The sequence below is a fragment of the Sminthopsis crassicaudata genome, chromosome 1 (assembly GCF_048593235.1).
Source record: "Sminthopsis crassicaudata isolate SCR6 chromosome 1, ASM4859323v1, whole genome shotgun sequence".
NCBI classification, from domain to species: domain Eukaryota; kingdom Metazoa; phylum Chordata; class Mammalia; order Dasyuromorphia; family Dasyuridae; genus Sminthopsis; species Sminthopsis crassicaudata.
Genome location: NC_133617.1, coordinates 142,032,436 through 142,057,906, shown reverse-complemented (window position 1 = coordinate 142,057,906; position 25,471 = coordinate 142,032,436). Strand labels below are relative to the sequence as shown.

General features: G+C 32.1%; 1 protein-coding gene across 9 annotated transcripts in view; it reads left to right on the top strand.

Moving 5' to 3' along the window:
- The window catches only part of VPS13B (vacuolar protein sorting 13 homolog B), a 973,300-nt gene that overhangs the window by 425,530 nt on the left and 522,299 nt on the right, over positions 1–25,471 (top strand). For all 9 annotated transcript variants that reach the window (XR_012482416.1, XR_012482414.1, XM_074268391.1 and 6 more), the window contains exons 22-23: positions 3,900–4,134; positions 23,619–23,839. Coding sequence is in view for 7 of the 9 variants with exons in the window: in XM_074268391.1 (XP_074124492.1) it covers positions 3,900–4,134; positions 23,619–23,839 (456 nt within the window). In the remaining 2 variants the exon portion in view is untranslated. The remainder of the gene's footprint in view (positions 1–3,899; positions 4,135–23,618; positions 23,840–25,471) is intronic.

Genomic DNA, 25,471 nt, shown 5'->3' with positions numbered 1-25,471 from the left:
TTCCTTCCTGCAGGAAAATGAAATATTGATCTTTCATTCTTTATACACAAACTTATTTCTTCTATGCTTTGTCACAAACACCCTAGAATGGTCTTGCAGGCATGCCGATTTCACCAATTATCAGCTTCAAGAAAACTCCCTAATGCTCTCTTCTAGCCCTAAAGGTAACTTGCTGTGACCTGCATCTGTGAAATCTCTCTGCCTTCTTCATAAAGCTGCCACCTCTTCAAAGTCTATTGTGTTGAAGATGTGGATGGTTTGAATTAGAAGAAAATGTCAGCAAGATATTACTTTATTTTTCATTTTACCTAGCTCTGAATGGAGGGTAGGGAGAGGGGAAAAAGTTTGGTCCAGTATAGGAGTAGGGAAAATAATGAAGTGGGACTTTGGGATTTATCTTTCAGATTGTACATAAATTAGTAATGGCTCAGAGTGAATTCAATCCATTTAATTCACTTTTAAAAATTAGATGACAAAATAATGCTTACTTCATTGGTTCATCATAAGTAGATGATACTTCACATGTGTAGCCCTTGACATAATAGGAATCAAAATAGGAGGTGATTCTATTTCAAGAATTTGTAATAATTCCTTCTCTTTAACACATGAATGTGTTCAATATTGGCAAAAGAACATGTTGCTACCAAAACTGAAATAAGATCCTTGAAACAGAAAGGATGTTGCCATGGAAAAATGAAGTAACACTCAGTGCAGCTGTGATGCATTAATGAATAGGATATTTTTTTAAAAGATCATTTGTGTTTGGTGTGGCTCAGAGGGTCCCAACCAGATGGTTTCCATGAACAGGATCTGACCCCCGGCTTGAGGACTTCTTACTGGCAGATTACTTCATTTTCTTTCCCTTGGATTGTCAGATCCTTACATTAATGCAAGATTTACTGCTGTAGATTTATATTCAGTTACATAAATCACTCAACATTTTACATTAAAACCACAATTTTAGACATACAGTTTAGCAGTTATTTAAAAAGTGCAAAAAGATTTATATGATAGCTTTAATATAGGTTATTAATGTAACCTAATAATGACTTTGAACTATTTGGATTATGTATATGGAGATTCTTTGCCCATCAATAAAGGAACCTATTATTTTCCTTTCTTTAATCTATTCAGTTGTCATTTATCTTGCTATTTCCTCCACATTCAAATAATTCATTCCAATGATCTAAGTATTTCTTATTTAGGTAATTGATTTTAAAAATATGTTGTATATTATTTCTGAAATTCTAGTAGGGAAACTAATAGGGATTTCAACTGTTATTTGACTGATAAAGTGAACTTCTGGTTAAGGTAAAACTACAACTGCCCACAAAGATTGCCTTAAGAGCACTGAGAAGTTATATTAATGATTTGTCTGGGGTGGTGTGACCAATATGAATCAGAATCAGAACTTGAACCCAGCTCTTCCTGGCTTTAAGGCTCATTTTTTATCCATTATTATTCATAATACTTTCTGACTTATATGGGCTTACACTTAATAATTGGTCAACTACACAGAGGAGTTTTGTTTTTGTTTTTTGTTTTGTTTTAAAGCTATTATTTAGCCTTCTTGACTGAGATCAAGCTAATTAGAGAAATGTATAAATCAGCTTGTATGTAATATGCATAAAATTCTTTGCATGTTTTAAATCTATATAAACATTAGTTATATTTTATCTTTTATAGTTTTAAAAATATATGATGTTTCTCTTAAATTATGGATTCTGCATATTTTACAGTTTGAGTAGATATAGTACTTTATTCTTAAGCTGATGAAATTTGAATATCATGGATGTGATGATTGTGTATTTTATACAATTTTGATTCTGGCATTTATCTTTAAGCAACAAAATACCTGCAGGTTATGTGTTTTGGTAATTCCCTAGAGCTATGATTTTGTTCATGAAGATATTCCTCCCCCAGTATAGTTTGTACTTATCTATTACCTAATAAATGGCTTTTGAAAGTTGCTTTGCTTTAAAAAAAAAAAAATATCCTACAGCACTTTTAGATTTGTTAGGCTGGTTTTTGAACAATGAATTTACATGTAATCTGTCACTTGTTTTGTCCTTTGAACCCTTTAAACTAGGTAAAAGTCTGTCTTTACTTAAATAAACTTCAGGAATCCAGGATCATCTCTACACAGATATAAATAATCAGGATGTTAATAGGATGTTAGTAGTTATGTGAGATACTTGGAATTTACTTAATGTGTGTGTACATGTATACACATATATATACATATATACATATATATATATATATATTTAAATAAGCTTTTCTGATAAGGATGATAACTTTATCAGTATTCATATTATTACTCCTTAGTGCCAGCTATTATTGACTGAGAAAATGGTCTTTGCATTTTAAAATCTGTATAATTTTAACCATGTTTAAAAATCTAAATGTAACATGTCTGTAACAAGACAGAATCACTTCTATTCCAGTATAAATAAAATACATTCTGGGATCTTGGATCAGTAAACTATGTATCAAATACATAATTAATTTCATTGTCTAATTTAAATAATGCTAGAATAAGAAACAAGCTCAGACGTCATGTAACAGCATATTTATTTTTTCAAAATTCTACTTAGATTTTTCTTCAGTGAATTCATGTCAGTTTGTCAAAGCAAAACTGCTCAGAAATGTTGAAGTAAAGATGAATATCTGTACTTTATTTGCCAGGCTGGCAAATTATTTATGGTATCAAGGAATTCCAACCCTATTACATATTGTTATTGTTCTCATGAGAGAATATATCTGCCCCAAGGAGAGGAGTATCCCAGTCTATTTGTGTTTAGCTATCTTTCAGAAAATATGGCCCCATGACTGATATGAATTCCCAGAATATTTGAAGATTTATCAGGCGTTGTTGAGTTATAAAGCAGCAAACCAGTTTTTGTTTTTATCACATCCTTAAATAACAGTGTATGTCCAAAACACTTAGAAGAAACTAACAAACATATTTTGTTTTTTCTCAAGAAAGCATTCAAGTGTGCAAGCTGTTGAGGCTATTTGATATCCAGGTGCAGAGTATTATTTGTAAGAGCCAACTAAGACTAACAGACATTAGTCTACATTGCCTCCGAATTAAGAAGTCATGATGAGTTCAGTCCTTGGTTTGGGCTTAGTCAGCCTTGTTTAAAGTCTCCAAGGATCTGGCAAAATTATCAGAAATTTTCCATAGTAGACTTAGTAACAGTATTGTGTAGATGAGGAAGGGGAAAATTTTTCATATGAATTCATATCATAGTTCTCAATGTGAAGAATGACAAAAGATATAAATCTTTTACTTATTTTTTTTCCTTTATTGCCATTTGCATATACAGTCAAAAATGCCCACACAAATTATAGAATATCTAGTTCGTTGTGAGCATGTCAGTATGTAACAAAAGCATTTGCTCATTCAGACTGGCTAGAATTTGAGCTTGGACCTTTTTCCCTTATATTTTAGTCTGTAAACTACAAAGGAAAGGAACAATTCACATTGAAATAAATCTTTTCAGAAAGTAACAGCATATAAAATGCTAGTCATCTCTAAGGCCTTAACTGGTGCTAACAAAAGCTAATGAACTGCAAAAGAAGGAGGATTTTCTCACCTTTTTTGCCAGCACATTTTCTAACTCAAATCATGTTTCTTGGAAAGAGCTGTGGAAAGGAAGATATATTTTCAGCTTATGTGGCTATGCCCTTTTGATCAAGTTTATAGACAGAAACAGCACCTTTTCACATAATATTTTTTTGCCCAGTAAATGTGACTTAGAAAGACTTAGCTTTATGATATTTCTTTGGTAATGTTGCTTTCATGTTTATTCTAGTGAAGGTTTTATAAGTGTATTTTTAAAAAATTTAGTCTGAGTCCTAGTCTGTGAAATATTTTTCCTTTTGTTTTCCAGCTTGAAGTACAATCCTGTTGTGTATTCATTCCAAATGACAGCCTGCCTTCCCCAAGTACAATTGTATCTGGTGACATCCCTGGAACAGTAAGAAGTTGGTACCATGGACAAACCAACATGCCAGGAACTCTTGTTTTATGTTTACCCCAGATAAAGGTTATTAGTGCTGGACACAAGTACATGGAACCTTTGCAAGAGATTCCATTTGTTATCTTGCGACCCATTCTTGAAGAAGGTAAACTTATTAAAAATCTTTATATTTTTCTTTTCCATATATACTGAAATTTATGTAAATCATTTTTCAGACTGCAAGGTTTTTATTGCTCCAGGTAAGTAAGCTAACACTGTATCGGCATATGTATTATATGTACATATATCCACACACATATAAGAATATACATGCTGACCTTATATGTTTGATTCACTACTATAGTGCTTGAAAGTTTTTTTTGGGGGGTGAGGGCAATTTTTATGGAGAGTTTTTTCTTTTTACTTCATTTATTAAAGAATAATGATTAGCTGTTTAAAAGATGATTATTTATAAAAGCCACTTTGTACACATTAAATCATTGTTGTATAAATGTTGTTATTGGTGTTTTCTCTTAAAAAGCTAAAGCTATGACTTTTTTTAAACTAAATATGCTGTCTCCACACTTCAGTACTTCGTACTTCAACATCTGTGTCTATGTAGAGCATAACTTATCCCTTCATTGCTTATTTTTTTCCAATTTATTTCAAGGTAATTGTACTTTTTTTTTTTCTTTTTTTTTTTTTTCCCCTGAGGCTGGGGTTAAGTGACTTGCCCAGGGTCACACAGCTAGGAAGTGTTAAGTGGCTGAGACCAGATTTGAACCCGGGTCCTCCTGAATTCAGGGCTGGTGCTCTATCCACTGCGCCACCTAGCTGCCCCTGGTAATTGTACTTTAATGACTATTTCATTTAATCTTTCCTTTAACACTCATATTTTTTATTTTATACAAATTCATATCTTTATCAATTTGGCATTTAATTTCTTTCTATCTTTATAGAAAGCTGTAAAGGTTTTTTGAAACAAATCACAAAGTAAATAATGCTGACGTGTATTTTAACAACAGCCTTAACTTTTTTTTTTTTTATTATATCTTTATTTACAAAACATATATGTGGGTAATTTTATTCAATATTGTTCTTTGCAAAACCTTTTGTTCCAAATTTTTCCCTCCTTCCCCTCACCACCTTCCCTAGATAGTCCCATAGATGTTAAATATGTTAAATTATATGTTAAATCCAATATATGTATACATAATTATAGTTATCTTGCTGCACAAGAAAAATCAGATCTAGAAAGAGAAAAAAAAACAAACAAACCTGAGAAGGAAAACAAAAGTGCAAGCAAACAACAAAAAAAGAGAGTGAAAATGCTATTTATAAACCACACTCAGTTCCCACAGTGCTCTCTCTGGGTGCAGATGGCTTTCTTCATCACATTAGAACTGGCCTGAATCATCTCATTGTTGAAAAGGGCCACATCCATCAGAATTGATCTTATATAGTATTATTGTTGAAGTATATAATGATCTCCTGGTTTTGCTCATTTCACTTAGCATCAGTTCATATAGGTCTCTCCAGACCTCTCTGAAATCCTCCTGCTGGTCATTTCTTATAGAACAATAATGTTCCATAAAATTCATGTGCCATAATTTATTCAGCCATTCTGCAATTGATGGGCATCCACTCATTTTCCAGTTTCTTGACATTATAAAAATGGCTGCCACAAACATTTTGACACATCTGGGTTCCTTTCCCTCCTTTAAGATCTCTTTGTAATATAATCCCAGTAGAAACTGCTGGATCAAAGAGTATTCACAGTTTGATAACTTTTTGAGCATAGTTTGAAATTGCTCTCAAGGATGGTTGGATTTGTTCACAGTTCCACCAACAATGTTCCAGTTTTCCCACACTTCTCCAACTTTTGTCATTATCTTTTCTTTTTTCTTTTTTTTTTTTTTAATAATTTTTTATTATATATTTTTTTATAATATTATCCCTTGTATTCATTTTTCCAAATTATCCTCCCCCTCCCTCTACTCCCTCCCCTCGATGACAGGCAATCCCATACATTTTACATGTGTTACAATATAACCTAGATACAATACATGTGTGTAAATACCATTTTCTTGTTGCACAATAAGCATTAGATTCCGAAGGTACATGTAACCTAGGCAGACAGATATTAGTGCTAACAATTTACATTCACTTCCCAGTGTTTCTTCTCTGGGTGTAGCTACCTCTGTCCATCATTGATCAACTGGAAGTGAGTTGGATCTTCTTTATGTTGAAGATTTCCACTTCCATCAGAATACATCCTCATACAGTATTGTTGTTGAAGTGTACAGCGATCTTCTGGTTCTGCTCATTTCACTCAGCATCAGTTGATGTAAGTCTCTCCAGGCCTCTCCAGGACCAGACTCCTGCTGGTCATTTCTTACTGAGCAATAATATTCCATAACCTTCATATACCATAATTTATCCAACCATTCTCCAACTGATGGACATCCATTCATCTTCCAGTTTCTAGCTACAACAAAAAGAGCTGCCACAAACATTTTGGCACATACAGGTCCCTTTCTGCTCCTTAGTATTTCTTTGGGATATAATCCCAGTAGTAGCACTGCTGGGTCAAAGGGTATGCACAGTTTGATAACTTTTTGGGCATAGTTCCAAATTACTCTCCAGAATGAATAGCCTTAACTTTTTGAAAATGTTGAACATTTTGTTCATAATATTATTTTGTTAATATATGAATCCTGTGTTTCCCAGGTTTACATCATAATATTGATATTGGGAAGTACCACATTCTTTATAGCTTATTACTCTTGACTTTCCTGCCTATTTTCCTTACCTATTTTTTAGAAGTCTAGATGACAGACTTAGAAATTTTCTCATGTGCTATAGAAAATGAAATTTAGCTTTCTCTAAGTTAATATAGACACATAGTAATGAATGCATTTATTATAGACATAAAGAATCTTAGGAGTGATCCAGTTTTCTTACTTCCATCCCATGTAGAAATTTCTTCAACAACTATCTGCACATTCCTATCTTCTTTATAAGAATTTACCAGGGACATAGAGTTAATGATTGATCAAAGCAACTTTTCTACTCTTATCCTATGTCAGTCATATCTTCAGTCTCACCTAGAACTTTGTATTTCTCTAATCCACTTATCCATAATGTGCTGGATCTTGCTAGCACCTTAATGCCCACACCAAAGATCAATTATTAAGTTTACCACATGCCAACACTGTACTTGCAGTACAAATACAAAAGCTACGACAAGGAGCTTACATTCATATGGAGTATCAATATAAGTAATAGAGTTGTTATTGGGGATTGCTTTTAGTTTTGTTTCATTCATTCATCCATTCATTCCCCAAAACATAATTGAGTTGGTTAGACTCTACATTTTCTTAGGTTATACCTCCTCCATTTATTCTTCATATTAGCTATCATCTTACTTCAGTCCTCTGTTCTTTTTGTCTTATTCAGCCCTGTCAGCATTATATCATTAACATAGACATAAATGGCTTCAGAAAATGAGGAGTCTTTCAGGCTTCTTCATATCAAACTGGCATTGTCAAGAAAAATTAAAGTAACTCTTGAGGAAAGAAGATATGATGAACTTCCCATTGGAAAACAAACTACTCCTAAATGTATCAGTCACTGTAATAAGGAAAAAGGCATTAATGAGTTCAGTCACCCAAAGCTTGGACCTGGGCTACCTATTCTATTATGATGACAAGGTTAGAAGAGGCTATTAACATCAACTTTGTTGAACTCTTGATAACTTACCAAGTTGACTATTTACCTTCTTCCTTGGGCTCATAAGATATTATAAAGGGAATTATCATAACAAAATACTCCAGTCTTCTTTATCTCTCTCACTAAGGAGGAAATATCTTTCTTTTCTTCCTCCTGAAACTTCTCCTCTACAATCCAAATTGGAAATGATATTACTTACTATGAACTTCATATGGTGGGTTGAGACAAGTTAAAATTTGGCTATATACACAATAATTAGCATAGAAGTTATTTTTAGTGTCCTTATAGATACTGACACCCAATAATTCAAAATATCCATTCCTATGATATAGTAACTCTAATTAACTAAGGTATTGTGACCCAAACAGAATGTCTTCCCCCTTACCTTCACTTGAGCAGAGATACTCATTTCAGTAGTCTTATCTCCTTTCCTTCTCATTCTTTCCCTTTTTAATCCCATGTTTCAAGAGTCATACCCAGAGTCCTCACTGAGAGAGATAATTATTATCATCTTCTGCTCAGTATCATATTGTTGTGCATGATAATTCATCCTATCAGTCTTAGATTCTCTTTTGAGGTCAACCATTTTTGCTCAAATTGTTTTGATTTTTCTCTTGAATTTCACAAATTTCATTAATTAAATTTTTCCAATACATAATGTATTTTCCTTTCATCCCTAGAGCTTCTGTTTGGAAATCTAGTTTGCTGTTTAGATTTCAACAAGTGAATCTCAGGTTTTACAAGCCTATGTGATTTACATGACAAGGGAGCCCTGTAGCTAGAACATAACACTACTCCAGAAGGTAGAACCTAGTAGCCCGTAAGACAAGTTAATCCTAGGGGTAGAGGAGAGACTATGTGGGAGATGACATCAATCCTATTTATCCACAATATCTCTTTTAAGAATTTGACTTTTTCCTTATAGTATCGGAAAACCAGTTGCAGAGGGAATTCATCTTTATGGGGCCAACTATGCCAAACTCCCCCTCTTAGCCACTTATGGTTTCCATCTGGGACTTTTCACTGATTTAACTGACTTTGCAGAAGCAAATTTTCTATGAGCTTCTCAAGCCAGTGAATTCTGTATCAAGCTAAAGATCAGGAATGCTGCCCATTAACGCATACCCTCATTAACCACTATTTTAATGACTCATTAGGTTGCTATTTTTAATTCATGTAACTTCTTGAATTCCACAGTGGTAAAAAATTTGTCCACCTTCTGGATTTAAACAATGTAAAAAAAAAAAAAAAAGGATATCAATTAAAATTATTGTTAAAAAGAAATAAATTTATCTTATAATAAAATTAAAAATGCTTCAATCCCTAGTTACTAATTTGGAAAATTACTTCTTCCCATTTAACACAGAAGTAGCATTGTTGGGGCAGAAGAGTATCTCCAGATGGCAGTAGGAATTAGGCCAAACCCCCATATCTCCAACTTTTCAGAGAGAGCTTTTTATATCCTTTGAGATCAATCAAATCCTAAGGATGGCCTCCTTACCTCCTTAAAGAGAAATAAATTCATGTTCACTGCAAAGTAAACATTTTTCCTGCCACATTCCTTTTTCTTTTCTATAGTGTTGTTAATAAGTGCTTATTTTCATTAAAACAATTAAGTGAGGGCAGCTTGGTTGTACAGTGGATAGAGCACCAGCACTGAAGTCGGGAAGACCTGAGTTCAAATTTGGCCTCAGACACTTGACACTTCCTAGCTGTGTGACCCGGGCAAGTTATTTAATCCCAATTGCTTAAGGGGAGAAAAACCACTTAAGTGTATAATTTATTTGGACAAAGCATACTTTCTAACAAATATACACAATATATCTCAGTTAATTATATTCCTCACAAAATAGTTATAATTTATTAGTTGTTAACTGAAATAAGAAATATTGGTCAATAAATTAAGAAAAAAAAACATTTATTAAGCTCCTGATATGTGACAGACACTGTCCTAAGTAAGTGTTAAGGATGTAAAAAGAGAGTCAACAGACAGTCCTTGCATGAAGGAGCTTACAAATTAATAAAAGAGACAATGTACCCCCCCCAAAAAAAGGCATAAATTTCACTATGTGAAAACAGTATATAGAGAGATAAGACAATCCAGAACAGAACTTTGCTATTATAAACTAACATTTCATCTCTTTTCCTAACTTTATTTTTATTTTTGTGGTTATTGCATTATATTATTCTTTTGGATCAGGTGGTGGGGGTTTATTTTTAAATTTTTACTCCCTATTACTTAATGCACATCTTCTTTGTTTCTCAGAAATCTTCATACTCCTTATTCCTAATGGTATAATAATATATTTTTTTTCCTCTGTTTCCAGTAAATGACTTTTTTTTTCCCTTTCTGAAGAAATGCTCTAAATTTCTTGTTTTCTTAAAAATCATCAAGTAATAATAAGTTAATATGTTTTTGTCAAAACATAGATTTTTGTCCTTGTGCTAAAATTTCTTTGTAAAATGTGATTTGTAGCTATTCCATGATTTGTACTCAAATTTTTATGACCTAATCATTCCAGGCTAGAGTAGCATTATTCTAGATACAGTGTTGCTGTTTGCATTGACATTTTAATTCAGCAGCCAGTTATTATTGAACGTCATGTTATATACAAAATCCTATGGTATGGGAAAATAATAAATAAATGAATATGAACAAGGTACAGGCCTTGCTTTGAAATAACTCATGTCTACTTAAGGAGAGGAGATAAGTAAACTAATAAATATAATACCAAGTAATATGTACCAAATATCTTTGGAGAACAGCAAACAAAATGCTTTTGTCTTATAAAGAAAAGAAGGGGAAGTTGAATAAAAGAATACTTTGTGAAAGAGAGAGTATTTGATCTTTACCTGAAATGGTGTGTTGTAATGTGACAGGCAGAAATGAGAGATAATCTTTAATCCTGCAGTGTCTCTTCTACATATCTATCCTTAAAAGATCATAAAAGAGGGAAAAGTATCCACATGTGCAAAAATGTTTGTTGCAGCCCTTTTTGTAGTGGCAAGTAACTGGAAACTGAGTGGATGTCCATCAGTTGAAGAATGGCTAAACAAGTTATGGTATATGAATGTAATGAGATATTATTGTTCTATAAGAAATGATTAGCAGGCTGATTTCAGAAAATCCTAGAGAGACTTACATGAACTGAAGCTAAGTGAAGTGAGCAGAACCAAGAGAACATTTTACACAGCAACAATAAGATTATGTGATAATCAATTGTGATGGACATGACTCTTTTCAACAATGAGGTGATTCAAGGCAATTCCAATAGAGCAAACTATAGAGACTGAGTATGGATCAAAGAATAGTTTTTTTCACTTTTTTGTTGTTTATTTGTTTGCTTGTTTTTTTCCTCCCTTTCTTGTGTTTTTTTCTCCTTTTGATTTTTTTTTTTTTTTGTACTGAATTAGGTTAGTAACAGTTCAAATGAAAGAAGATAAAGAGTGAAAAGGTGTTTTCATGTTTTCAACTGATTAGGTATAAGGAATAGATTGATAGAATTAAAAAAAATATCTGCAGTTTCAAGTGCAAGGGAAGATGGTGATATAATTAGTAGGTATAGCAAATTACCCAGGTTTGTGTAGCAGTATTAAATTTAGTTTGAAATATGTTGAGTTTGATGTATAAGACTGCCTGCCATCTGGAGGAGGGGGTTGGGGGAGGAAGAGAAAAAATCTGAATAGAAGTAAGTGCAAGGGATAATGTTGTAAAAAATTACCCATGCATATGTACCGTCAAAAAAAAAAGTTATAATTATAAAATAAAACAAAAATTAAATTAAAAAAAAAAAGAAATATGTTGAGTTTGATGTATAGAAAGAACAACTAGGTGAATATGACTGGCATGCACTTGAATATGGGTCTGTTAAATAAGGTATAAGGGATATCTGCCATTCACCATGCTTTTTTTTTATCTTTACTTACTATTCTTCTTGACTTTCTTTCAACTCCTTCTTCTAGTCCTTATTAAGTGACAAAATACTGTTAAATTCCCATCTTATTTTTCCAGTATATCATAAAAGATATAACAATTACAGAGGCCTCCATTTTTAAAGCTTAGACATTCTCCAAATTAATCTAGAAGTCAGTTAGTTAGCCAGGAACAGTTAAGTTTATTTTGAGCTATTATTCAGCAGCACAAACCAGATGGAGAGGGATAGAATCAGATTTAAACTTCCAAACTCTGTTCATCAGACTCCCTAGGAGGATATAAAGTGGCAACATAACCAACCAGTGAAATATAATATAGAAATAGTTCCTGACCTAAGTTTTTGCTCTCACTGGCCAAGTGTCCTCTGAGAAAAAAAAGGCCTTTTCAAGAGATTTAAATCTTTACTTGGAATGGAAATGTCAGATATGGTAATTTCTAATTATCAAATTGGATTTTCTACATTGTTTTCAAGGGAATGTATAAAAAAACCTGTGTGTACCTACTTATGCAAAAAAAAAAAAATCGTTTATGTACATGATAGTACAATATTTTGCACATATCTACATTTAGCATGTGTAAACAGTGCTTGTTCATTTGTAGTAACATATTTATATATTCTTGTATCCTAAACTCTTATTTGATACAAAGGGAGATAAAGTCGATCCCATATTTTTAAGTAATTGAAATGAGTCTTAGTTTCTTTAGTTCTGTATCTTTGTCATACATTGTCAAAACAAGCTAAGATTGTGCATGACACTGTATGTCTCGGTGTCCAAATTTTTTGTTTGTTGTTTTTCCTGGAAGATAGTAACTTTTAACTAGGATCATAGACTTAATAATTTAAGGTATGATTATAGTAATTTACAATAATAGCACATTCTATCTGTAAATTGTGCCTTGAGTGCTAGTTTTCCTTTGACTATCAGTGATCACCTGAAGTTAGGAGACTTGGGTTTTAGACTTGAAGTTATATGACCTGAAACAACACAAAGAGGCTTCATTTTCCTTTTGTAGAAAATGGAATGGAATTAAATTAGACAATCTGGTTTGTCCCTTTACAGCTCATAGGTGTTCATGTATATGCTGTGGGTTTTCTATTATAGGTATACCTTATGAAAAGAATTGCTTTTGGAATCTTCCTTTCTGGAGGCAAAATTTTTTGAGAGTTGCAATTCTTAGAAATCAATGAATTTTTTTTTTCATAGAAATTGTGACCTCAGATGTTCTTTTAAAAATATATATTTTTTCCTTTTCCTTTTTTGGTAAGGCAATTAGGGTTAAGTGACTTGCCCAAAGTCACATAGCTAATTAGTGTTAAGGATCTTAGGCCACATTTGAACTCCATTCCTCCTGACTTCAGGGCCAGTGCTCTATCTACTGCACTACCCAGCTGCTCCTTAAAACATTTTTAAAGTGAGGCTGGAGAGTGGGAGAATATTTATATAAAATCTTTAAAAAAAAAAAAGTTTTCATTTATATTTTCTGTTTCTTGTTTCACCATAGTAGAGCTGTCGCAAAAGTGCTTCCTATAAATATTTTGGAGTGTATGGATACTTTCTTTTTATTGATTGTCTCCTTGAAGTGCAAGCTTAGTAATAGAGATTCTGGTTCAAAGAGTGTGGATATTGTAGTTTTTTTATTTACATAATTCCAAATTGTTTTCCAAAATGGATGTACCACATCATAGATCCACTAACAATGTATTAGTATATCTATCTTTCCACTATCCTTCCAACATTGACTATTGCCTGTTGGGGTCATTTTTGTTGGTAGGCAAGAGGTTATGACTATTTTGCAGTTTTTCTTTTGAGAAATTTGTCCATAGCCTTTGATTATGTATCTGTTATTTATTCATGTTTATCTTTGTATGCTTCTCTTTATTCCTGTATTTGAGCTTCAGAATTTCTATATAGCTCTGGTCTTCCAGTTTGATTAAATTGTTTTATGTGCTTGTGTTCAAGTCATTGATAAAAATGTTGATTTGTATTTGTACAAGAACAAAATCCAAAAACAGTACATAGAGATTTCTTTGAAGTTGTTATCAAAAAAGTTACCAGTAATTTCTTAATTGACAAATCTAATGATCTTTTCTTAGCTCTTATTTTTCTTGACTTCGACAGTGTTGGTCACTTTTTCATGTTTGACCTTCTCTTTTTTCTGAATTTTCATAACAGTATTTTTCTGATATTTTTTCTATATGTCTGATTTTCCTTTTCTGTCTCCTTTGCTGGTTTATCAAATATCTATTATAAATGTAAATGTTCATCAAAGTTTTATTCTGGATCCTCTTCTGTTCTCTCTTTTTCAATGATCTTCCTGTGCATTGAATTATCTCTCTGAAAATAACACACATATCTATATAGTCAACCCTAGTCTCTCTTTTCATTTCAGCATGTTGAAAACAGAACTCATTATCTTTACTCCCAAACCTACCTCTGTTCCAAACCTCCATATTTCTGTTCAATGCACCATTATTACACTAATTCTCCAGGTTCCTAACTTGTTATTATTCTTTATATCTCATTCTCTCTCACTTTACATATCTGGTCGCATGACAAATCTTGCCATTCTGTCTAGTCACATAGCCAAGTTCAGTTGCTTATTTAGATTATTGCAACATCTTCTTAATTGGGCTTCAGCCTCAAGACTTTCCCCTCTGCCTAAAGCTTTTCCTCCAGATCCCATTGTGGCTGCTTATCACCTCTCAGAGAAAAATGTAATTTCTTTTATTTAGCTTCTACAACTTGGGTCTAACCTATTTTTCTGGCTTTGTTCTCTGTGATCTAACTAGAGTGATGATCTCTCTATTCCCCATAGGAAGCCTATCTCCGTACCTTTTCATTGATCAGTTCTCCTTGCCTGGAATACACTGTCTTTATCTCTTCCTGGAATCTCCCTTTTTCTTCAATGCTGGCCAAGCCCAAGCTTTAACAAAGTCTTTCCTGATTCTTCCAAGTATATTTCTCCTAACAATCTTACAATATCTGCTTTATATTTATCCCTGCATACTTAATTGTGTACATATTTTCTTCCCTGATGTAAACACTTTCTTTGAGAGTTGCTATTATTTTGTTCTTTATATTTTTATTCCTAGTGTCTAGCATTGTATCTTTTGTACAGTAGGTGCTTAATAAATCTTTATTGATTGATTCTTTTTCTGTTTAGCTCTATTAATGATTACTATTTTCATATTTTGGTGGACTTTTTAATGAGCTATCTTCATCTCTCAGTCCATCTCTCCATCTTATCAACATAGGAGTCTTTATCAAAAGTCTTGCTAGATTTCATTAAATATCATTAGCCAATAAAAATGTAATCTACCCTAATCAGATGTTATTTTGTTGAACTTATGCTGTCTTCTAGCAATCATTTCCGCTTCTTATAATGACCTCTACAATTGTGCTAGGAATCAAAATGAAACACACAGAAATCGACTTTGAAAACTGAACCCATACTTCTCCTTTTTGAAAACTGGGACACTATTTGCCCAATTCTACTTCATCAAGATCTTTCCCATTTTGATATAATTTCCCAATTTTTCAAAAGTGATTCATCAGTCATACCTACAAGTTTCTTTATTAGTTTAATATGTGTTTCATCTGCCCCTTCTGGTTTCTATCCATTGAGTATATGAGTATATATCCATATTTAGAGTATTAGTTCTCCACTAACTATTTTAGTCTTGTGCTAAAAAAGCCTCCTTGGAAGAGAAAGAAAAAGTGAAAAAGAAGATAAGTAGTTCTGCCTTCTCTCTTTCCAATTTTTTTCTCTTTTTAAAGTGAAGACATCTTGAAAAGCCTGCATGCACGTAATTAGTCTATGGGGCCTAAATAAACATCCCTTTGTAACATTATTGGAAAAAGGGTTGTTTTTTTTTTTTTACAATTTTGATTTTGTTGTTGTCAAGACCATCATAATGTGAAAAATTTCTCAGTTTTAAAAGATTATAAGATTACTTTTCTAAAATTTTGCAATCCTTGGATACCTACAATTCAAAATCAGTTTATGGATTTATTTCATTTTAATTTTAATTGCCTTTGTGAGAAAGGCGATTTCTAATATACCCAGAATCATTAGATAAAGGATTTTGGTCAAAATCAGTGTAGTGAATTACACTAAAAAATGGTTTCAATGGGGATCACGGACATAATTTGCTAATAGCTAGCTAACACCTCTCTGCAGATGGGTTGCTTGTTATATTATGCCTAGTATAAGGTTTATTTTTTCTTCTTGAAAGAGTTGCATGCATCTTTAATAAAATATTTTGACAGTAATGGAGTATTGAGATCATTCATAAATTAAAGTTTTGCTATTATTGGATCAAGTACATTTTTATAGAAACTGATGGGAAAATTGTTCATCAGCTATGAAAAACATGAGGGATACTTTTCCATGTAATTCTGGTTCACCTAAGAAGTTTATATATTGTTCCGTTTGGGGTTGTTTTTATAACATATTTTGATCACACTTTCCATTCTGAAGGATGATGGTATACTGTTGCTATGATTTTATTTCCACTGTAACTCACCATCTTTTATTTTAATCTTTAAACCATGAATGTAAGCTGGTTGGGAGAAGATAGAAGAGGAGACACCCAGATGAGAAAATCTTAGTAACTTTAAAAATTAAATCTCTTCAAAGCCATGTTTATTTAGAATGTGTTAAAAAGCATATTCCCAAATATAAATTAATGAAATTGACAAAGAAAAAAACATTATCCTTTTGTTTTCTTATATATTAATGTTAAATCAGGATCAAAGAACGCTAAAATTTGTTTTATATTTGTTATTCAGCATAATTAAATTCTTACAGTTGTAGAGCTGAAAGGATTTTAGATATCCTCTAGTTGAACTTAGTCATTTTAATGAATAAGAATTTAAGACTCAGAGAATTTAAGGGTAGCTTAAGTTATTATAAAAATAGATTAGTAGCAGATTCCATACCAGAACCTAGGTTTTCTGATTTAGAGTCCCATATACTTACTATTGCACCAAGCTGCAATTAGCTATATTATCAAGCTTTAAAGGTAAAGAAAAGGAGGGAAAAAATCATAGTGCTTGCTTTCACCATTTTATCCTTTTCACATCTCTTCTCCAAGCCACCCATGAAGAAGGTAGATTCCTCAAATGGAGCAGCAATGTCAGTTTTCCTTTTTTTTCTTTATTTTACCAGCACCCAAAAGATTCCCCTATTTCTACTCCATTAATTAATAATTTCCAATTTTAATTCAAAAGGATACTGGGAAACAAATATTCTTCAGATCAATGATTGTAGCCTTTTAATCAGGCAATGACTTTGATAGTAGTAAAAGTCTTTAGTTCCAAGATATTATTGTTTTGTTTTGCTAGCTTTTTGATTTATTTTTTGCCATGAAGGTCAATTCTACTGTATCTACTATGTGGCTCATTGGGATGGTAGAGCTAACAAAAGCAACTCCTGAGGTGCTGATAGTGCAGTGTCATTAAGAAGCCCCTTTTCAGAGCTTGATTTCCTTTTACCCTCAATATCAACTTTCACAAGCATTCTTCCAAGTTTGCTGAATTACTACTCTTTCTGTTCTGTCTTGTCATCTAGCATGTATCTCTCCATCTTGTCTATAGCTAGAAGACCCTGCTGCAAAGACATTAGGCACTCTATCTGTGGACCTACATCAATTGGAGAGTGGCTTCATTTCTTATAAATTGATTCTAATTTTGGAAATGAGGCCTTTATCTGAACCTTTGACTGTAAAAATGTTTTCCCAGTTTATTGTTTCCCTTCTAATCTTATCTGCATTAGTTTTGTTTGTACAAAAACTTTTCAATTTGATATAATCAAATTTTTCTACTTTGTGATCAATAATCAATAGTTCTTCTTTGGATATAAATTTATTCCTCTTCCATAGGTCTTAGAGGTAAACTTTTGGATCCTCTATTCTTTACTCCTCTTTTTCTCTCTATCTATGCCCTGTTAGATTCAGTAACTATTTGAAAATTACTCCCAGTAGCCTTAATCTCTCAATCTTGAATCACAGAATTCTTTGCTAGGTATTTAGACCTGGAAGGTTTTCACTAATACAGAGTGTATAAAACAGAACTAATTATTTTCTACCTCTAAATCTATTTTACCTCCATACATTCTAATTTCTATTGAGGACACCACCATCCTCCTGTCATCTGGTTTCACAACTTTGGAGTCAACCCTTTCTTTTTTTTTCTTACCCCTTATATCCCAAATAAGGCCAATTATTATCTCTTAGACCTCTACCACATCACTCATCTCTTATCCTCTATCACCAGAACCATCTTCAGTGTCTTCTAATTGGTCATGCTTCTTGTTTTTTAAAAAAAAATTTTTTTTGAATTAAATAAATTGAATTAAAATGGAAATAAATTTATTAAATTAAATTAAATATTTATTGAATATAATTTAAATATTTATTGAAATAAATAAATTTATTAAATTGAATTAAAATAAGAAAAACAGAATAGAAAAAAGAAAGACAGGAAAGGAAAATAATTAAACAAAACATTGTCACATGCCCAGCACAACATCAGAGAGGATATAAAATATATAACAATAGAATTCCATTTCAAGAAAGCACATATAATAATAGAATAAATTATACTCATAATTATCTATCTTTCCTTTTCTTCCTTGCAGGTTATTCTTTTGTTCTTTACTCTGTACTCACTCCTCATTCTTTTTTTCCCCTTTCATCTCCACTGCCTTCCCCAAATAAATTATAGCCAAGCACAGACATATTTATACATATATACATATAAATATATATATTTTTTCACAACCATCCGTAGACCCACACACATATCTATATATCTATACATACTCATACACACACTTACAAGTATACATAACCACATATATCCAGACATACATATATATATATTTACCTATATGTAAAACATTCATCTAAAACAATATCAATATAACTGACGTATAATGTAGATTTCTCTCTTGATTGACTGCTTGATTGATTTGATTGAATTCTTATTTTAGCCTTATTTTTAAAAGTCTCTTTGATTTAGGTATTATACCTATTATTACACCCATTTTCCTGATGAGATAAACAAGATTCTTTGAATCTGTGATTTGTGCCAGGTCTTGGTGCAAATACATTGGAGGAAGTATCAGTACCCATGTCTTTGTAATTGATTCCAAGCTTAATACTCTTATCTAGTACAATAAGTACTATTATACTATGGACATAAATTATTAAATTTTTTTTTTCAAATTTGGAAGGTAAAATACACTAAGAATAGTTAGTATTCTGTCAAAATGTACATTTTAATGACTCCCCCAAAAGCACTTAAAACATTGGTTGTATTATTGAAGTTGGAAATAACATCTTAAGTATTAAGTAACTATTAATAAAAGTGGTTTCTTTATAAAATTTATATTGGATGATGCTATTGGTGTTAGCAACTTTTTGATTAACTACTTAAAAAGAAAATTCTGAAAACCAATAGAAAATGATTAAAAAACACACACACACACACACACATTTCTGGTGATTTAGAAGTTGTTACTTAGGGAATTTCCAAACAACATTAATTTTTTTTTTTAAAGTCACCGAATTCTAAAGAGCAAAAAATATTTATAGGACACTTCTATAACCAGAGAGGTTGAAGGTACTGTCCTTAATTTTATAAATGAGAAAACAATTGATGTTCAAAGAAGATCATCCTTCATTCTACCCCTGTTCCATCAAGCAAGATAAAATTTCTCTGTTCCCAACTGATAAAATAAGGATAATAGCACATTTTAGGACTGGAAGGCAGGATACTGGTCTGAAGAACCTTCAAAGATCATGAATTCTATGAATCTATGATGTTGGATTTCTTTGAATATGCTGATTGCAAAACTGTGCTCTGGCTGGCAAATTGGCCTTGAAGGCCTAGATATTTTTGAGAAAGATGTAGGGTTATGTGGGGAACAAGTAATTGATTTACTGCCACAGAAACTAGTTTTGACTACACAGGCATATCACAGAGCCAATTGGCTTAACCAAGGTGATTTCCCAAAGCAAGTTGACAAAGTGATTGCAAGGCAACTAAGAGAATGTTCATCACTTCCAAATTAAGTTAGTTTGAGGACAAATTAATATCTTCAAGAATCCAGACAACACATAAATGAATGATTTAGAAAACTTAACATTAGAGTTTTCTTAGTAAAGGTCTACATAAGCAGGAGAGAAAAGCTGAAATGATTGGAATAAAAATGGCAATAAAATGATCAACAAACTATAACATTGTTGTGAGTATAAAACACTGCTGATCCTCAGCAGATTTGAAAAACATAGTTGAGTCCAAATTATAACATATCTAGTGCCAAAAATATTGATAAATATGAACTTTAATTTATGTGAATCTTGTCTTTATTGCTTTCAGAATCCATGGAATTAAATGTCTGAGAGCTCTAACTGCTAAAAGCTATTGCAAAAAAAAAAAAAAAAAAAAAAAAAAAAAAATTGCTGATTGGTCATTGGATAGGTAATTGCCCTTAAGCACTTAATATGTACATTTCATGTAAAGCAATGCAAAAACAGTTTATGAATAGAGTAAGAAAGATCTATTTATTGGGATTTATAAGCTCTCCAGAATGTTTATCAAAATGCAGATGATAACAGATAATAAAATGTATATACAGGCACAACCAGATTCCAGATTAAAGCCCTCCATGGACAATCAAAAGACTGGGCTAGCAGATTGTGTGACTGTGGTCGTTATTTCTCTGATAAATTTACTGGTCTGTATGACCTGCTTATCTCACAGAGTTATCATGGGGCTCATGTGCAAACCTGCCTGGGCTTTTGTGCTCTGTTGGCTTAGCTTAAGTGATCAACTTGGTACTACAATTAAACAAGAAGTAGAGTTTCTATAAGGTTATAATCTATTTGATAAAGTAGTGTCTAATAAAATATAAACTCCTGGAGTGCAGGAACTGTACCAGTTTTGTATTTATATCTCCAATTTTTGACTTATAGTGGGCAATCAGTGTTTGTTATTTGGTTGATTATTCAGCTGCTGAAATCTGCTTCCCATTGTCTTTTATGTTTTCCCCCATTCTAGTGTTTTACAAAATCAATAGTTTCCCACCCCTCTTAAGGAAATCCATAGTTCTAGTTTGATGAGATTCTAAGTTTCCTTTTCACAGTGAAATACAATTTCTGTTAACAAATTATTTCTCTCATATTTACTTTTCCATATTACTCTGAATATATTTTGTCAGTTTGGTCATTAGTATGTCATGTTTTGAATAATGGGATGACTCACATTTCCCATTGCTTCTACTCTTTACTCTTTGTGTTCCACAATACTAATTCCCACACAATTAAGATTCTAGACCATGTTGCAGTTTTTGTGGTTTAATCATTTTGTATTGATTTGAAAGTTGCCGGCCTTAGCCAGAAAAAAATATTATATCCAAAATAAAATAATCATTGTTTTGGAGGGCTTTTTTTTTTTAAAGTAAGTTGAAGTAGCAACTTGAGTCATTACTTGATATTTTTATTTGAAATTACATGTTTAAATGAATTTAAAGAAAAAATTCATTAATTTTCCTTACATTTTCTTAGCATTCTACTGGGGAGAGACAAGATTTAAATAAAACTAAAAGTTCTAATGCTGAAGGAAGTTAAGAATCCCATCCATTAAAGTTTGAAAAGATTGTAGTTAAATTTTAATATTTTATTGCCCAGAATTGGATCTTCTAAAAGATAAATTTATTTATTAGAGTAACAAAAATATGTTAATACTACACAATTTTCCCTTCTTAAATCTCAGAACTATATGTCTAATATTATATTATTGGACTGATGTCAGAGAAAAAGCAACACCATATATCTATATTAAAGGTCAAAGTAATTTTGAGTTGTGTTTAAATAAAGAACTTTCAGTCCTTTACACCTAATATTGTATATTTCTCAAATGAAATAAAATTTGGAAAAACATGTACCTGAGAAACAGCTTTTAAATATATAATATGAAATCTTTCCAGAATATTTTAAGAAAAATTTGGCAAACCCTTTATTTTGTAAATAGCTTGGAATTTTGTGAAGTTTGTACATAATTTTAGAATTAGTTGCAGATGATTTAAGTTTGTAGTTCTTTTTTGGGGGAGGAAGAAAATACTTTGAGTTTTTAGGGGCAGCTAGGTGGCGCAGTGGATAGAGCACTAGCCTTGAATTCAGGAGGACCTGTGTTCAAATCTGGTCTCAGACACTTAACACTTCCTAGCTGTGTGACCCTGGGCAAGTCACTTAGCCCCAGCCTCAAAAAAAAAAAAAAGAAAAGAAAAAAAAAAAAGAGTTTTTAAATAGACATTTATTACTTCTATAATGCTAGTCATGAATTATTATTCATTTATCATTTTTTGAAAGAATTTGATAAGTACTACTTTGCAGGTGCAGGTAGATATTCTAAATATGAAATTTGATTTATCATTTTCTCATTACATATTTTTTATAACTGTTATTCTGAGATGAGCTTAAATACTCTCCCTCTTCCCTCCATGCTCACAGGAGTACTCCCACAAGGGCAGGTCTCTAGTTGTGGGGATGGGGGTGATAAGAACTAAACCTTTGAGTTACCTTGTAATGAAAGGTTAATTGACTTGCCCAGTGTTGCATAGTTAGTATATGTGTCAAATATCAGATGTTATATCTTTTTGGTCCAGGGATGTCAGCTGTCACAGCCTCTCAATTTAATTGTATATAGGATAAGTATAAATAGAATAAACATAAATAAATGAAAGTAATTAGGCATAAGGTGGGGGAGAGCATTAACTGTTGAGGTAGAAAGAAATACTAGAGATTCATCTTGAAGCAGATTACTCCAGTTACAGGAGTCAATAATTACTACAGAGACCAGAGATGGAGTATACTTTTAGACTACTGAGAGAAAAATGGTTTGGCTACATGGATGGTGTGACTGGGAAAGATAGGCTGGAATCAGATAGTGGAAAGTGTTAAAAGCCAAACAGAGAAATGGCTATTTTATTCTAATGCTTGAGTTGATTCAGTCAAGGAGAAGCATATTTAATCTGGAAATCACTTTAATAGTTGGAAGGAGGAAGGGGCAGCTAGGTGGTGCAGTGGATAGAGCACCAGCCCTGAATTCAGGAGGACCTGTGTTCAAATTTGACCTCAGACACTTAACACTTCCTAGCTGTGTGACCAGCAAGTCACTTAACCCCAGCCTCAGGGGGGAAAAAAAAATAGGTGGAAGGAGGAGAGTTTGGAGACCAAGAGCCTTCTTAGGAAGCTATTGAAGTGATTGACAGTGATTGAGGCAAGAGGTAATGGCCTGACCTAAAGTGGTAGCTTGGTGAACAGATAAAAGGGGTTAGATTTATAAGATATGTTTTAATTGTTGAAATAGCAATATTGATTGAATATATGGGATGAGGGGAATTAAGGTGTTTGGGATAATGCCAAGATTATAAAACTGAAAGACCAGAAAATTAGTAATAACTTTGTTAAGTTTCTTTTTAAAGAAAGATAATGAATGAATTCTGTTTTAGGATGTGTTAAGATTGAAATGTCTCTAGAAAATCCAATGTGAAATATCCAATAAACAATTGGTACTAGAGAATGATAGGTCAGGGGATAATTTGAAGCTAGATATACACAATACATCTATGAGACTGCCTTCCACCAATAGATTAGAGTCATTTGGAATATGTTATCTTGTAGTATTGCTTTTATAATTGTATTCTTTCTACTTAATGACTGTAATATTTATTTGTCTTTATAATATTATTCTTCATACTTAATGACTGTAATACTTTAGACCATAAAGGTATATTTTACTTCCTGTCATTTAAAATAATTCATAAACTACTTATCAAATTTAATTTTAGAATGCTAAATTATTTATAATATAATATTGCTTTATGATAACAGTATAATGATATTAAGATGACTTAAACATTTCCCCAAAGTAATTTTTAACTACTTTATATCTGTGTGTTCTCTCTATCTTCAGGTAATGCTTTCCCATGGACAATCAGTTTATATCATTTCAGCATTTATACCCTGCTTGGACACCAAGTTACACTTGGATTAGTACAGCCAATGGGTTGCACATCCACTCTGGCTGTCACTTCTCAAAAGCTGCTTTCCGTGGGGCCTGAATCCAGACATTCATTTGTTGTCTGTCTCCATGTTGACCTAGAATCACTTGAGATAAAATGTTCGAACTCCCAGGTTGGTGCATTTAACTGATTTATGAAAGGAAATTAAAAATAACTTGATTTAAGTACAATTGTTTTCCATTTTGTTGAAAAGGTTCTTTTCTATTAAGCATCTTATATTTTAACTGGGCCATCAAGATCAGGGTGGTTAGATTAAGACTTGCTTTGAAGCTCTCTCAAGTTTTGTAATTTAAACTCTTCTGAAAATGTAATAGCTGCAGCATAAATGCATCTTTTGGCTGATGGATTGAAATCAGTTGCAGATGTATGTAGTTTTTAAATGCTAAAGAACCACTTTACTGTCACTCTGGATGTGTCTACCAAAGTGATCAAATGTAATTTTCAGTCTCCTTCAGACTTTCTTTGGTTCAACATCTAGTGCTTTCACATAAATGTTAGCATATTTTGCTTTAAAAGATATTTCTGCTCTTCTCGAGATCATTATTTGTTATTATTATTGACCAAATAGATTATACTCTACATTTTCACAAACTAACTTGAGTTATGTATCACCCAGACTTGCCTAATTTATTTAAAACAATTTTCTGCTTTATAGTTTTCTGTATATTAACTGGGTTCCTAATCTGATAATCAGGACTAAGTTTTATTTGAAGTTTCTTCAATATTATGTAATTTTAAAAAATTCCCTTTACAAAGTACAACCCTGTTTGAAAAAAATGTTTTATTCTTTTCTTTCTGATGTAGATTCAATTTAAATGAGATATTTGGTGACCTTATTTAAAGCTGATTTTTCCCCCTTCAACTTGATTGTTGTAGTTGTTTTAACATTTTTATTTTTATTTTTGTTGACTTAATCAGCTGTGCATGTGGAAATATCCAACCTTTCCTGTTAAATTATTGCATAGTATCTTTTCATAATGAATATTTTTATTTGATTTTATTTGAATGCAGCTTTCAAGTAAAATATCTGTTCTGAGATAAAATGTAGGAACCTACCCATCACATGTAAGAACAAAAACAATTTCTTTGAGAATCCATTGTTAAATATTCTTCTCCCTTGTGGGATATTAATTTGTTCCATTTAGATGAAAACTTGTATAAGCATTGCTATCTCATCAAGAGGCCATTATAAAACTTTCTCAAAAAGGACTTCTTGCATTCATTCCTCTCCTCCATTAAATTTTGCGCTCTCTCTCTCTCTCTCTCTCTCTCTCTCTCTCTCTCTCTCTCTCTCTGTCTCAGTGTGTGTGTGTACACTATAAGCATTTGCAAAGAATTTTTTTTTTTTTCATTTCCATTACCATAAAAACAGTATGGCATGAACTAAGCGTTGTTCAACACCTAAAATTCTATGTCATGATAAGGTCAAAATGGGTTTGTAATTTAGACATAAAGAGTGATACCACAAGCAAATTAGGAGAACAGGGGATGGTCTACCTTTTGGATCTGTGTAGAAGGAAGGAATTTATGACCAAAAAAGAACTAAAGGACTTTATGAAATGTAAAATAAATAATTTTTGTTATATTAAATTAAAAAGGTTTTGTATAAACAAAACTAATACAGCCAAGATCAGAAAGGAAGCAGAATACTGAGGAAAAATTTTACATCAAGGTTTCTGATAAAGGCCTCATTTCTAAAATATATAGAAAATTGACTCAAATTTATGAGAAAACAAGCCATTCT